At 41.1% G+C, this 15,570-nt stretch overlaps 2 protein-coding genes across 11 annotated transcripts in view; one reads left to right on the plus strand and one right to left on the minus strand.

The window, feature by feature from the left end:
• The window catches only part of ZNF827 (zinc finger protein 827), a 127,150-nt gene that overhangs the window by 103,184 nt on the left and 8,396 nt on the right, over positions 1-15,570 (minus strand). For 2 of the 10 annotated variants that reach the window (XM_068187730.1, XM_068187726.1), the window contains exons 1-2: positions 11,017-11,173; positions 10,459-10,550 (exon numbers count right to left, since the gene is read on the minus strand). In XM_068187730.1, coding sequence (XP_068043831.1) covers positions 10,459-10,513 — 55 coding nt within the window. In that variant the 5' untranslated portion in view covers positions 10,514-10,550; positions 11,017-11,173. Of the gene's footprint in view, positions 1-10,458; positions 10,648-11,016; positions 11,174-11,791; positions 11,811-12,235; positions 12,388-15,570 lie in introns of those variants that run through there. The other 8 variants (XR_010998249.1, XR_010998250.1, XM_068187727.1 and 5 more) reach the window with 6 other exon arrangements.
• Positions 1-15,570, plus strand: part of LSM6 (LSM6 homolog, U6 small nuclear RNA and mRNA degradation associated) — a 120,557-nt gene that overhangs the window by 62,519 nt on the left and 42,468 nt on the right. The window lies entirely within an intron of this gene.

The following is a 15,570-nucleotide window of genomic DNA, read 5'->3' on the forward strand; positions in this document are numbered from 1 at the left end:
TGTCAGCATTGATTTACAGTGTGCCATGTAGGTTTTTTTCCCCTCCATCATTTGAAACCCCCTTTAGGGGAGTTGAGGTGGCGGCAGCAAAAATGCACCGTGGGAACACAGCTCTCTGAAAGGGCCATGGGGACTGGGACAGAGCAGAGCAGCATTAAATCTCTCTGAGGGTGACCTTGGCTTCCATAGATATCCTAACAGTTTTCCTAGGAGTTTAGTGGGCCAAGCCTTGAGTGCTCTGCAGTAAAAGAAATCCCAATGCTTGAATTAATTATCAAGGAGAAACTTTATATACTTGAGCTTTGAAGAGTTTCTAGCCCCACACCTGGAAATACTCTCTTTGGGAACAACTTGGTTTTTCATCTCTATCCTGGCTAAGTGCATTACTCCAGGTCTTATCCTGGTCAATAGATAGTATCCAGCCTTCCCACTGAAGCCATAGGCACATCAGTCCCCAATTCCCACTATTTTACACATTGATTTAAGGAAGGTGACTAAGGACATAATATCATTTTTAAAATAATCTCCAATAATGTGTTTGGTGGTATAGCACAAAAAGAAAAAATTAAGTCAGCTGACCACACTTTTGAACATTTTTAGTCCAAACACAAGAAAATAGTTGCAAGTCTTCCACAGATAACATAATATAAATAATGCATTGCTTCTGCAGGTCCTGCTATTAATAAGTAATGATTGTATGGCACCTTCCAAACACCAAACCTAGTTACACGTATGAATTAAGTTCAGCTCCAGAAACCACTTTTGAACAAAGTAAATATTTTCTTCACTTGCACATGAGAAAAATGAAATTAATTGAGTAAATAAGGTTTTAAACAGTAATAAATGATGTAACACACCTAAAACCTTTGCAGCATATCTAGCATCCAAACTGTTTTTATGCAACGTACCAAATATTTGAAAAGGTTGCTAAACAGAAACTTAAAAATTAGCTGGTATCCTTGCTTTATTCTTTGAAACTTTAAAGAGTTCTGCTCCCAGGGTCAGATTTTTTTTTTTTAAAGAAGGGCACTGAGTGGAAAAATGAGACCATTTTAACCAGTTCCTGAGCCCTCTCAAACCAAACTATGGCTGCCTCTGCTTTAAGTATCGCCTACCAAAAGGAAGGCCAGGTTGGTTCTGTGTGTCCCTGAGGACACAGCAGAGAGTTATTCAGGCTCCACAGGCTCTTTTTAAAGTTACTCCTATCTTTGGATTAATTTTCTGTTGAACATAGGCAAACACCTTCTATAGCCTCTGTATCTTCATTTTGGACAACGAGGCCCACTAGTTTTAATTGAAATTGCCATCTCTCACGTGTTGGCCATTACCCTTAACAGCATAAACTCCTCTGGCTTTAATTTATGCCATTATTTCCTTGCTCAGCAGTAACTACAAATCAGTCCTTCAAATAACATTTGATTATAAACTTCTCTTTGCTCCTAAACATTTGAAAGGCAAACACAAAGGGATGAACAATCCCACAGGACAACAGCTCATGGACACCATCATCCATGCTTGCAATTGCTCTGTAAACAAATAACATTAAGTAACAAGTTTGTAAGAATAACTAATAATGACAAGTTAGTGACTGGCAAAGCCACCAACCCCACAAAGGCCAATGCGCAATGATCAGAAGCCATTGCTGTCTGATAAGTATCATCCTAGGACAGATAACAAATAATTACCAAGTGGGAGATGCACTCACATAACCAGCAGATCTTAAATGACACAAAGGCTTCAGCTTTTTTATAAGATTACCAAATTCTCCATCTGCAAAGTTTTTAACCTCTTCTTTCTTAAAATGAAAGGTCCACAGCCACTTCTAGGCAAAAACTCTTGCAGAGGGCATACTGAATCACACACATTCTTGAAGACCAAGAATTCTACTACAGTCTCAAAGCCTCCAAATGGAGAGGCATCAAGAAGGAAGAGTGCAATATGACCTATGCCTCTCTGCTAAAATACAACTAGTTTTTTTCAGAATCTTGTCTGAATCCTGGCAAACTAAGTAGCCATCATCACTTTATAACAAACTTTAGCACAAGATGCTTCTAGTTGAGCTGCAAATTTTACACATGAATACTTCTTCAGAAAAAAACATGGTGTTCATAGTTTTCAGCTGTTAGAATAGCACACTATCTAGGAAAGATCATATAGATTCTAATTTCAATTAAAAAAAAAAAAATCAACATTTTAAGGCTGGTGGCCTTAAACCCATGCTGAAATAAAATCCTAGATTTCACAGGCCAGAAATACATTGTCTACAGGTCTGAAGAAGGACCACATATTAGTGTCCACATAATTTTGTTGCTACTTAAATACTATAGGATGCTTCTTCAGAGTTACCAAAGAATTTAATTATTTGATATTTTTACCATAACTGCAGTTGGCTTTTCAATTTCATAATTACATAACTTACATAGAATGTCATACTATTACATATATACCACCCCTTCACATCCCTTTACTGTAAGCCTATTTTGCAAAAAACAAAAAGCCCCAAACCAACCAAACACCAAAACAAAAAACAACCAACCACTCACCTAACCCTAGGACTATTTGACTTAGGCCTACAGATACCTGAAATGCAGAATTTCTCCCCCAAGTCTGAGTGAGCAGCCACTTACCCAGTAGAGATTAAATAGAGAAAAAAATAAATTAATATTTTACAACATAAAATACTAAGCAATTTCTGAACTGATGAAAAGAATTTGTTTATTCAACTGAGGACTGGAACACTTAGCTCAGGGCTACTGCAGTTACAAATGTGGAAATAAAAAAGGATAATTATCTGCTCCAATCCTGATCTTTTTGCATAATTTTATATTCTACATTTAAGTGCATTGAAATCAATAACTTTAACCCACCCTAAGAATCATCTAAGGTAAATCAGAGTAAGACACTGAGAACTCCCTCTCTCATTTTGCTTCTGCTTAATAGTTTGCTAGTCACTGGTTAACTGAAGATTTAGGCACAGTCTTATTATCAAACACCTGCCATGGTTTAAGGCATTACCTCCTCCTGGAAAAAACACCTCCCAGACTGGCAAAATAGAATGTATTTATCCTCCTGTCTACTTTAGTGAGAAGTCTTGCAGCTTCGTTAAGTAGCAAGGCAACAGCATTTTAAGGCACAGCTGTTTGCTAAATGGAAATGTGTCCAAGTTTTTAAACACCTTGTTACATTTACATTGAAAGGCAGAATCTCTGCTGCACCAACAAGGTGGCAAATTCCTCAGGGAAATCAATTCTGGTTTCTCAATTAACTAGCTAGTTTTCTATTGTTAAAACACCAGAGTAATACTGAGGCTGCACTGGACCATGAGAGCTGACAAGACCCCAAGGAGCTCAGCTACCATCTAGAACTGTGCATTCACATCTCCCTCTGACACAGCAGGAGGAAGGCAGGCACAGAGGGACATGGCAGTGGTACTGGTGCCAACTATGCCCTCTTTGGAATACCTAAAGAAGGGCGAGATAGAAGGGCATTCGAGAGACAAAGAAATATAGTGGTGCTGAGACTTTACGTTCCTAAGGGAAGGAAATCTATTGGGATAAGGGAGGGAAGAACCATGCAGAGATCAAGCTTCTAGCAGAGTTCATCTGCCTGGTGTAATGAATTTCACAGGGAATTCAGCTACGCTTGACCATGCTTCATATTCTCAGTGATCAGCCCTCACCTACTGGCAGGCAGAAGGGTTTGGGCTGCAAGTTAGCCTGCTGAGCATGAAGGCATGCAGCCTGGAGGAAATCTCTCCTTGCACTGGCACTTCCCCATTGGGCTGCACAACACACAGGAAAAGGTTATTTGTCTTTCGAGATATTAAAAATATAGGCTGGCTTCCTCAACCCCTGCTGACACTGATGGAAATACTGTTTCTAGTCCCTACTTTTCAGCAGTTCTACCACCCATGCTCTTTCAAGTCTGGAGTTTACAGTAAGATGCAAATTATTTGTCCAAAAGAAATATACTAATAATAGTTAACCCCACAGAGAAGCACTAAACTTAATGAGTAGGAAAAAAGGAGAACTATTAATACCTGGAGTGAAGCAGCTTTCATTTCCATACAAAAAAAAGCTGAGTATTGCATCCTCAACATTTGTGCAAATGATTTAAAACTGGAAGGAGTGGCTGATAATACCAGATGGTTGTGTCACCTTTCAGAAGTACTACCTCAACAGAAGTGGGCAGAGGAATGTCCTGAAGTTCAAAAGGGGAAATGCAAAGTAACGAGAAACAGTCCTGAGCACCAGCATATCCTAGGCATCTACCAGCTGGAAAGTAGCTTTTCCGGGAAGGACCTTGGGATCCTGGTAACAAGAAGGCAACCACAAGCCAACAATGCACCCTTGTAGCCAAGAAGGGCATCAGGAGGAAGACAGCTGCCAGCAGGTCGAGGGAAGTGATCCTGCACCTCTGCTCAGTGCTGGTGTGGCTGCTTCTGGAATGCTGCATCTCATTCAGGGCTTCCTGGCACAAGAAAGATCTGGACTTACTGGAGCTAGTCCAGTACAAGGCCACAAAGATGATTAAAGGACTGGAGCATATACTGCATGAGAAGAGGCTGAAAAACTGACACTGTCTGGTCCAGAGAAGAGAAGGCTCAGAGGCATCTCATCCATTTGTACAAATGCCTGATGGGACGGAAGGAGGTTGAGGAAGTCAGACACTTCTCAGCAGTGTCCATTGCTGGAAAAAAGGCAAGAAGCATAAAATGGAAAAAAACAATCAGAACCTGAGCAACACCCCAAAACCAAACAACACAATAGAGTCATTAGAGACCTGGCACAGGTTAACCAGAGAGTTGCCTGAAGAACTTAGCTTACCTGTTTGAGCACTGAGGCTGGACTAGATAATCTCAAAAGGACTCTTCCAATCTAAGTGAAAATGTTGTAATATGAGCATTTACTGTTTCCTAAACATAGTATTCATGTCTAGTTTTATGGGAGTAGTTTACAGAACACAAATATTCCACCAGGCTTTTTTATCTACTAGGACTCTTCACCAAAAATACCCGTATGATATCCAGAACTCTTTAATGTCCAAATACTTTTTCTTAGAATTACTACTGGTTTATGAGCTACTTAATGGAAAATATTAATTAATCATTCCAAACTCATGGTCGGTGTTTTACTTCCTCACTCTTCTTCCCTCAGTATCCTGATTAAACAAACTATATGAACTTGAAACTGCAGAGCAGGTAGAAGACTGACTGTATTTTTAATCCCTCTAAAATGCAAGCATTGGAAGTTGGCTGCCTTTTTTCTTAGACATTTGCAAAGCATCATTACGTCCACCTTTCAGCTGGGAACACACACTCTGCCTGTGGTAGTTCACCAACAAAGCTAGATAAAGAATTTTAAGGCTGCTGTTCCCAGCAAACCATTATCATCAACACATCCTTGACATGTAGGTGCTGCGGCCACAGGATTTAATTGCTTTCCTCACTAACCTGCAGCCATACTTCCTCAGTGCTATTCTCTCACCACTAAGCACACAAATTTACTCATATAACCCCTAATATATGTTGGCTGCTTGCACTAAAGGTGTCCAGGTCATGGAAGTAAAATGCATGAGGTACCTGTATAATTTGACTTCTTAATCTTATTACTCTTGTTCTCATTTAGGTTTTGGGAGGGACAGTGATACTGCTGTGCACTGAGAAACACCAGGGGATTTCAGCGGTGTCACTCAAGACCTAAGGGGCTCTATATGCTGCACGGAGGTCGTGGTGTCTCTCAGTAGAGAGTGACGTGCTCCGGCCTGCAGATGGAGTCATGGTCCCAGGGAACACGCTCTCACACACTTCTTTTCCCCCAACTCGAGCAACAAACAGTTGAAGAAGTTGTGGGGCAGCGGGTTGCCCCTTTGTGTGCTTCCGTCCTCAAAAAGCAACTGTATGAATGAAGAATCGAGGGTCTGAAAATGGAATAATGCACAGATTCACTCAAATATGTTCTAGTCTATTTCTTTGTATATGTCCCCCTCCCAACAAAAAAATTTCCACTTTTTTTTTGTATTAAAGAAGAAAGAGGATGAAGTTTTCTTGGAGGGAGGAGTACTTTTTCCATATTTCCTACTTGGAGGATTTTGCCTGAGCCACTTGGAGGATTTTTCACTGGAAGCAGGTGGGAACCTGAACAGTAAGTATCCCCTGCCTAGCCAGAGAAAGTATGGATCTCCCACTTAGACTTGTAAAGGTCATCAAGCAGAGCATAAAAGGGAAAAATCAAGGTGACTGACTTTTAGAGAAGAGATCCAGCAAGGCCATAGACTTGTGAAAGATTCAGGATATTATTTTTGGGTTGTCTTGGAAATTTTTATTGAAGTTTGCAGGAGTTATTCATTCTAATATATTGAATGGCAGCTTATAAGAAAATGAGTAAGCCTTCTTGATCTCAATAACCATTAAGTTAGGTGGCCTCTCCCCCAAGGTGCCAAGAACAGTGTCAATTAGAAACAAAACATTTTGGTTGCCTTATGAACCCTACAGGAGCTCTATCATTTCAACTCAGAAGGAGGACACTGACGCTTTCATTAACATTGGGAAAAAAGTAAAATCGGGGGCTTTAAAATCATCTGAGTAGCTAAGCAATTGGGAAGTGGGCCAAGAAGATACTCAAGAGCAGCTTTCCAAGAGAAAACAGCATTGGAGAGGATACCACAATGGAGCCGAGATTAGGAAGAAACCATGTGGAATATCCTTCTGGTCTTCTAGTGTAAAAAAAGAGTAAGTCTGCACAGTGGAGTAGAGAAATTCTCCTATTCGGGGTTTGTCAGGCTTCTATGATTCATACAAACATCCAGTCCCCACAGCTGTGATACCATGTCAGACATAATTACTTTTGCTGTCCAGCTGGGTATGCTAATCAAGGAAGCTGGGTCAAGTCTGATACCATACCTACTTATCTCTCTTCCATAGCACTTCACCAACTTATTAAAAATGTTGAGAACTCCTAACATTCTTCACTGGAGAGCATAAAAATGTGAAGACTGTCATTCTCCATTGCTGACATTGTTGGAGACCTTCACAACACATGGGCTTTTACCAAAGGTCCTGCTTTATGCACTCAGAGCCTCTGAGTTATCATAAAGTAATTAAGTCCAACAAGTTACTGGGAGCTAGATACTCCAGGTTCCAAAATAGGAAAGAAAAAGAGAAAAACAAAACTAAAACATCACCAAGCCCCACCCAAATGAATCTAAAAAGATTAAGATATTTTAAGGAAAATATGTAGGGAAAGTCTGAAGACTTCCAGCTTGACAGCTCAAATGTGTTAGCTGGCTGAAATGGTCACACCATCATGTAATAAGAGAGAATATATAATTTATACTCATTTTAAGTTTATGGTCCCTCTCTTTTCCCCAATTTACCTCTGAACTGTTGCCTCATCCAGTTCTTTACAGCTGCCTGTTTCTCCCATTTTATCTTTACAACTGAGGTACATCCCTCCCCTTCATCCCACCTCAGAATGTTCTCCTAACCTACATGAATATCTAAGCTTTATATTCTTCCTCTGACTGACCATCCTATATAATTCAAAGTTTCTAGCTTAGTCTGTTACTAAAAGTCAATCATCCTTACCAAAATGTTTCCCACCTCCAAATTGCCATGCCTTCAGCAACTTTCTGTAATATGAAGACTTTTCTGACCAGAGTCTTTCAAAATGGGTTGACTGTACTTTCCAAACTGACCTTCTCTGGCAAATTGCTCCTCTCCAGGCCCATGTTAAAGTCTCCTCATTACCTCAGTGACACCGTCACCAGCAAGGCTTCACATACTACTGAGTGTTATATTCTTTTTAGCTGTTCCCTGTACAACTGAGCTTCGGGTTTTTACTGGTGGAGTAAAGCCTTCTTGGAGAAATTAACACGTGATTTTGCCAAAGTGTTATGAAAGAAAAAAAAATTAAAGAAACTTGTAGGGCCTTTAGAGGTCTGTATTAAGGGACTGTACCTGCTCAGACCCCACGCTGAGGCACCTATGCCAGCAGACATTTGAAAGGAAGGTACTTCTTTCATGGCTCACATCTCAAAGCCAGGCAACTTTTCAGGCCTTGCTCACCAGCACTTTAACACAGGACCTCTACCCAAAATCCTGCTCCCAAAAGGGAGAAAATCTGCTGAGGCAAAAGCCTGTGCCAATACACAGAGGACGTCAAAGTCACGCGTGCAGAAAGGTTAGGTTACAGGCCAGTACTTGTATCCTAGCGATAAGGTTAACAATACTGAAGATGAGTGACTTATTTATGAGTGCAGGAATAAAAAAATCCTGCACACACCCCCCCCCCCCCCCGCGATGAGCCTGAGCAGAAGGAGACCTACACCAGTCGAGCAGAGACAGGGAACACAGAGCAGTGCTGCTCTCCCAAGGCACTCCCTTGGCTCCGCGGATCCTTTTCCCGAGGTTTGGGGGGAGCCCCTGTGTTTGCCGTTCAGATCCCCGCAGGCTGCAGAGAGCGGCCGGCGCCAGCGGCAGCCGCGCTCCAGCTGCTCCCGGAGCGCATCCCCGGCCCCGCCGTACGAGCCGCCCTGAGTGGGCAGCGGGCCGCTCTGCATCGGGACGGGACGGGAATGGAGGAAGGGGCCGAAACCACCTCGCTGCCACACACAACACGCAGCGGATGTGTTTGCCCCGCTCTGTCGCGATATCGGAACCTACCGAGATGATTCGAGTCCTAACTTAAGCTTTCCTCGCTTCTGTCAAAGCTCAAAGGAAATGCTTTGTTTCCTTTGTGTTTAGGAGAAGTACCATTAAAAAACTGCCCCCAAATCAACCAAGTCCCCTGGAAACACGCACAGCGGTCTGTGGCACTACTGTTTCTACCCCTCCAAGTTAAATATGCCAAAACACTAAAAATTAGATGATTAAAGCAAAATTTCAGATAGGCCTTTAGCTACCATATAGTAATGCCAGCTTTTGAGTAAAACGAACAAAAGAATTAGGGGAGGGAAACACACACACACACAAAAAAAAACTCAACAAGAAGCCAGAAGATTTCATCAATACCACTTTAGAACTAACCAAGTTGGTTGGCTGTGTATTTGCATGGCTGAATTTGTGCTTGAGCATCGGCCCAAATGTGTTCATGCCCAAATGCCCATATTATGTTTAGCAGCCAACTTTTCCCTTTTGTTTAATTAAAACTACAACGTGCATAGCATGTTTTAAAGAAAATTACACAGTGGAGCAGCACATCCACCTTTTAAAGTCTCTCCACATACTCTACTAGATCATTGGTGAGCCAGAGCTGCTCCCCATTTCAGAGGCTTCCCCAGTTCAACATCCCACAAGATATCCCCAAGTTCAATATCCCATAAGATCTCCTACTTGAGCAGTGGCTTTCACTTGAGTCATTTTCCTGGGGGTTTAGCTGTGGAACTGCTTGCTATTAATGCAGAAGTTGTGAATAAGACTCTGGAGGAGTTATGAATTTCACCCATTAATCTCAAACCAGTCAAATGTGTAAATGCTTGTGTTGTTAACCATTCAAACTGACAAAACAAGTTTTCTGATGCTGCAATTTCTATCCCAGACCTTCACAAAGTAGTTGTGAATGTTCCTCCCCACTAGGAAAGCACAGAGAACAACCGCTGTAAAAATGCACACACTCCATAGCAGTGTCAGAAAAAGAGCTCAACACAAAAATCAGAATAAAGATGACCCCATATGGTATGCAATTGTGATTGAGCTTACCTAACTGTTCTTGCACACCCTCTTCAAGTGTTGTAATGGCAAATACAATGCTACACTAAAATACATTTCTTTCACTTCAAATATGCCAGAGAGGAGAAAAACACACAGTTAGCTAGCTCATTATGCCATTGTAACTCAATAGCCTGTGATAGTCTGTACAATCCTAAACCAGTGAGTTTTCAAAGTTCTGAATCGGAGAACATATACTGGAAATAAAGGAGTCTCTCTGCCAATTCAGTCTGCATTTAGAAGCTGAGTTTTAAGTTGTTACTACTCGTCTGTTTTAGTTCTACCACTTATATTATATTTTTGATGACAATGTACTGAGCACCTAGAAAATTGGTACTTTTACCACTGACCTCAGGTCTGCACTTTCTACTTCTTAATTTGATTTTAAGTTGGTCATAGCAGTAGTATTGCTGATGCAGTCACATTTGGATGTGACAGAAAGCATCACACAAGGCACAAATACAGAATAAATTGGTTTAAAAATGGATGTTCTTGTAGTCTCACATTTAGGGCAGAATCCAGAATTGTGTTAGGCTACTGAGGCCCCCCCATAGCTCAGAACTGCAGGTGCCTCAGAACCATATCTGTGACCCAACCATGCACTGAGAAGCTGCCTAGGGCTAGCAGAAAAGGGGTATTACTTTTACTAGTTGTTTATGCATTTTCCCCCACAAGTTTCCCCCTCTGACATAGCCAAATATCAGGTAATACCTGCATGTTTTCCTTCAAGAAAGAAATTGAGCTAAGCTTACCTGTATCCTGGGGCTTACTAAGCAGTGGTCTGCAGTATGAAGGTCTGTGTGACATCAACCTTTCCTTTAGCTTCTTCTCTTCTCCTCTGCTCCTTTGGTCTGGAAGAAAGGAGTAACAACATTCACTGGTAAAACTGTGTGCTGTGTGGTTCAGTCTCAGGTGGAAGTCAGAGAACTTTTAACAATGTAAGTTAAGTGCAGGTTCATTCAGAGCCAAACTGCAGCTGAGACTTTTTACCCTTTATTGCAGTCATAGATGTAGGTAAGGTTTAGGCTGGGTAGGTTTGGGTTTTGGCTTTTTTTTCTTTTTTTAAATAAAACAAAACCAACCAAACAAAAAAACCCCAAACCTGTTGAACACCAGCCCCTGGACACAGTTTGGGCAAGCAGAAGTGTGAGGCAACTCTTTGCACCTTCCCCACCACCACATTCAACAGCCCCGTTTATTTTTGTAGAAGAGAAATAGTAATAATCCTTCCTGGGTGTTTGATGGCAACAGGCTGCAAAGTATAGGACAAGTGTAAAAATAACCAAATTTTGCTGTTACCCTTCAGCTACCTTCCTGGCAGTCTGTTTTAGTCTGCATCTTCATTCAGGGAAGTTCTCTTGGTCACCAGACTCTCTGCCTCACCATGCATAAGAGTTTCCTTCTGAGAGAAACCAGGATTCATTCCAACACAGTCAGGTGGCAGCCAGGCTGCTACTTCCCAGACCAAGACTTGCAGGTACAGCTGATCAAAGGATTATTTTTTCCTCCCTTTGGTGGAATACCCCAAATGTTTTTATTTTTTTATTCCCCCCTCTCCCAGTCCCCCTTCAGTAGGGGGTGCTAGGAAAAACAGAGGATCAAACCCTGATGTTGAAATCCTAACAAGTACCTTTCTTCAGATTTTTTTTCAAATGAAAACCAGCTTTTTCCCAGAGTTCTTAATAGGCATAATTTTCAAATTTGAGTTTCTATTCAACTGTCTTGATAAAGCCACCAGTTCTGTCAGCTTGTTTTCTAGGCTCATACATCTTTCACTGACTATCACAGCTCTCTAGAAACCAGCTAGGCTGGGGACAGAAGAGATCTATTCTGAAAATTGAATCTCCTCAAGAAGTATCTATAAACAGAAATGGCTACCACATCAACACGAGATGAGAATGCTTGTATTTACCATTGACATGATGCCAGCATTTTCCAGAAAAATCCTTTTCTACCATATGTTCTTTTTTTTTAATCAGCTTTTTCTGCCATACCTGAGTATACATCCACAAATATTTTATTCAGTTATTTAGTACACTTAGGTCAGCAAGCAGTGTCTGAGAGCCTGAAGAGGAAAGACCTCACCCTTCATTGACTTGAATGGTCCTTCCATGAAAATGGAATTAATCCATTTTCATCAGCCAAATCCTACTTTTTGTGAGTAACACAGGGATTTATGAGCCCTGCTTCCCATGCTTCCCACCAAAAAAAACCCAACTCTGAAGTAAACAGTTCAGCTCCAGGCAGCAACACAACTGTTGCACATTTGCCATAACTAGTAATTACTTACTGTGATTACCAAGTAGTCATAAATTAGTGAAATCCTGGTCCCAATGCAATCAATGACAAAGTCCTCACTGATCTGCTCATAGTTAGGGTCTTGCTCATAGAGGCTGATGATTCCTGATCTCATGTACAAAAGCAAATTGTTCCAAGGTTTGAGCCACTTTACTGCCCCAAACTGCTGTTTCCACCCCTTTGCCAGAAATCAATTTTCCCATAATAGAGTCAGCAGAATTAATTATATACCTTCACCTTGGCCACTGCATTTTGCAGCCCAGGTGTTAAGACACTGCCAGGCAAACTCAGCTGCTCCTGATGCAGATGAAATGGCTGCTGGCCCATTTCTGATGCCCTGGCACCACCCTACTCCTCCTGCTTTCTTGATTTCACTTTCCACATTACCATTTTCCAGTTCAGATTTGAAATCTTGTTGTTTTAAAGTTGGGGTTTTTCCTACTTTAAGAACATAAAACTTAGGGTGATACACTAAGCTTCTGGTGGGGACTGTGCCACAGAAACACAAATATTGCCAGAGCTTGAGTGCCACTTCACAGTTCTCCCCTCCCAAACCAATTCCACTTAACTCTGCTTTGCTATTGATAGAGTTTCAGACATGCAGCAGTGTCAGGTTTTGTTCCAAAACTCTTTGAAATTAGTGGAAGATACAAGGCTTGGGGAGTTTTAAGCCATAGACAACACATGCAAATTGTGCTAGTCTTCAGTATGATGGAGAGAGAGTCATTTAATTTAACCTAGATTTCTAGGTTACCTGCTGTCAAAAAAGTGAGTTAAGTAACTGTTCCCCATCCTGTGAAAGTTAGGATGAATTTCTCTGGGGAAGCCGTGCTGTCTGTGGACTGCAGAGGGAACTGAAAGACTGGTTCAGCCCAAAACAACAAATTTGTAGGTTCCTAAACCTAGCTTAAGGGAAAAACTCCAACTTTTAGAAATCAATTATTATTTATTAAACTAAAAGGAATGCCATTTGGCTAAAATGGATGGTATTAACTAACAGGAATGCTGTGTCCATACATAATCTGACACAGTCCAGTAACATGGTGTGGTTTGACATTCAGTGGCAGTACAAAGAGAGCAAATCTAAGCAATTGCCACCCACCTTGTCCATCATTCCTCCTTTTCTTCACCACACTAGCAAAAGCATTTGTGTAGCACACATTGAACAAGACTGGAAAACAGATGTTCCTAAAATTAACTCAGGAAAACAAAAACTTGGAGTCACCATTCAGATGGGTTCCAAAAGACCCTACAAACTGCCCCTCCAAAGCAGAAAACAAGGACTGCCTATGACTGAATGGCCATCAGGGCCATGCTGGCTGGGACCACACACTTTGCCTGCAGTCCCCATGGCTGTTGTACACTGTTAAGCAATTCACTCTATTCTCTTTCTCCATGCAGATGCCCATCTCTTAAGAAAAGACTCACTCACCCCCTACCTTACTGACAGTTTTGACCCTGAAAATATGATGTGCCACGAGCTGTTAATGTGTATGGTATCAGAGAAACTCATTTAGGATGTACATGGGCAGAGCAATAGTGTCAGAAGCCCACCTGCTAAGTCTCTCTCTCTCCATCCCAAATCTGTCCCTTCCAATGCTCAGCACACAAGGCAAGTTACACAAAGGTCTATTTGCTCACCCACAGTTTATCAGAATTAGCTGCTACTGTGTTTGCTAATCACCCTCTGGAAGGCTTTTGTCACAGATCAGACTTCCACAAAAAGCACACTAGGCCCACCATGATCAGGAGGCCAGCACTGCAGGAACTACAAGTATTCATTTGTAAAATATACAATTTTTTTATAAATCCTACTAAAGACTCATTGAAATGACCAGTTTCCTCTGAGAAGTGCAGGGAAGTTTGCAAATATCCTCCTACAGTGACTTGAGCAATTATATTTTCAGATAAAATATTGAATAGCCTGGCCCTGGAGGTCAGTCCTACCGGGGTTTACGGTTTCTCAGGCCAGATAAAGAGGCTGCCTTTCCCCCTCCACCCTGTCAAGATACAATTGGGCAACTTGCGGGTTTTCTGATCTGAATAGATTCCTGTCACAGATTCCTGTTGAAGGAACTTCACTGCAGCCATACTTCCTGCATTGCCATCCCAGCAGGTTGCTTCCACCTCTGACAGAGATCAGGTAGCACAGCCCCACCCATGAGCTCCTAGATTATATCATCCTCCTGTGGGGCAGGAGAAAGATCTGGGTCAGCAGTTTCTAAACTGCAAGGTCACATGTCAGCTGAGTGACCTTGGAGGATTAGGAATGTAACAGGAAGCATGTTCTGCATCCATCACCCTGTATCCCCATTACGGCTCCTGTGAATTCAGTTTGCCACCTGATTAAATACATTCCTAAAAGTTACTTTAGCAACCCTCCCTGCAAATTAAAATGATACTTGTCACTAGCAGTGAAGCTGAAGATAACAGAAGAGAAAGTGAAGAGGAAAGAAAAATCCCAATATTTACATTCTATAAATATGTTGCATGTCCTTTTCTTCCTCATTTGTGTTACTGATTGTTTTGTGCTGGACTATTTGGCAAAAATTCTTGAGTTACCTACACACCTTTCCCTGCTCTGATAACTGAAACAAGCTGGCGCCTTTATTTTCTCCTCTGCAACATTCTTCACACTTTGGTGTAAAGCATATCTAGAGGAAATGTAAATAAGCTAATCAATACTTTATACCTCAGTTAAATTACCAAAAGCAAAATGTGGTTCTGATTGTCTTTCTCTTTGGAAACCCAATTAGTGAGGAAGCTTGGACCCAATTAGTGAAGGAGTTAAGGCAGAGGGGAAAAGATCTGAGTTTTGAGGGTTTTTTATATTATAGGCTCACAGTTTTCTCCCTTTCTTTACAGTAAATGTTTAAAAAATAGAAAATAGAACTTTTTCTTTTTTGCCACAATCTCTGGATGATATTTTGAAATGTTTAATTAAGATGCTATACAAAACAATGTAATTGAGTATGACTTCACCTGTTTTTCAGTGGCTAAAGTAATGAAAATAAATGTAATGGTAAAGAAAATGAAGGTTGAGATTAAATAAGCCTACAGTTAATGACAGGCTGAAGTAGTTCAACTGTCATGTAATCGAAAATATTTGAGAATGGACAATAATTAAAGTCAGACAAAGGATGAAGCCCAGATGATTATAATGAGATATGGTGTGTTCTTCAGGCTATTTGGAGGTTAATGTTACTTGGTTTCATGTGGTTACGGGTAAGTAAGTACTGTACTACCATACAGTAAAAATAATGTAACGGGATACATTCTGCTTCACAGTGACCCAAGGTTAATGGTAGTTGCTCTTAGTATATTTAAAAGATTTAAAAGAGATGTTACAAGCTCAGCATTACAAATCCAGTGCAATGGCACTAGAAAATGGCACCAAACAGGCTGGCATAGTGCTGGTGTTTTTGGTTCCATGAAAGCAGCTTCCAGCGTAATCTATGTCAGCTTTTATCTGTATAATTACACTGACTGTGTCCATGAATTCTTTCTTTCCTGAATGGCACCACCTTTTGAGCAATAGATCATTGGTATGCATCACTCTGATAAGG

This window comes from Anomalospiza imberbis, chromosome 4 (assembly GCF_031753505.1).
Source record: "Anomalospiza imberbis isolate Cuckoo-Finch-1a 21T00152 chromosome 4, ASM3175350v1, whole genome shotgun sequence".
In the NCBI taxonomy this organism is placed as follows: domain Eukaryota; kingdom Metazoa; phylum Chordata; class Aves; order Passeriformes; family Viduidae; genus Anomalospiza; species Anomalospiza imberbis.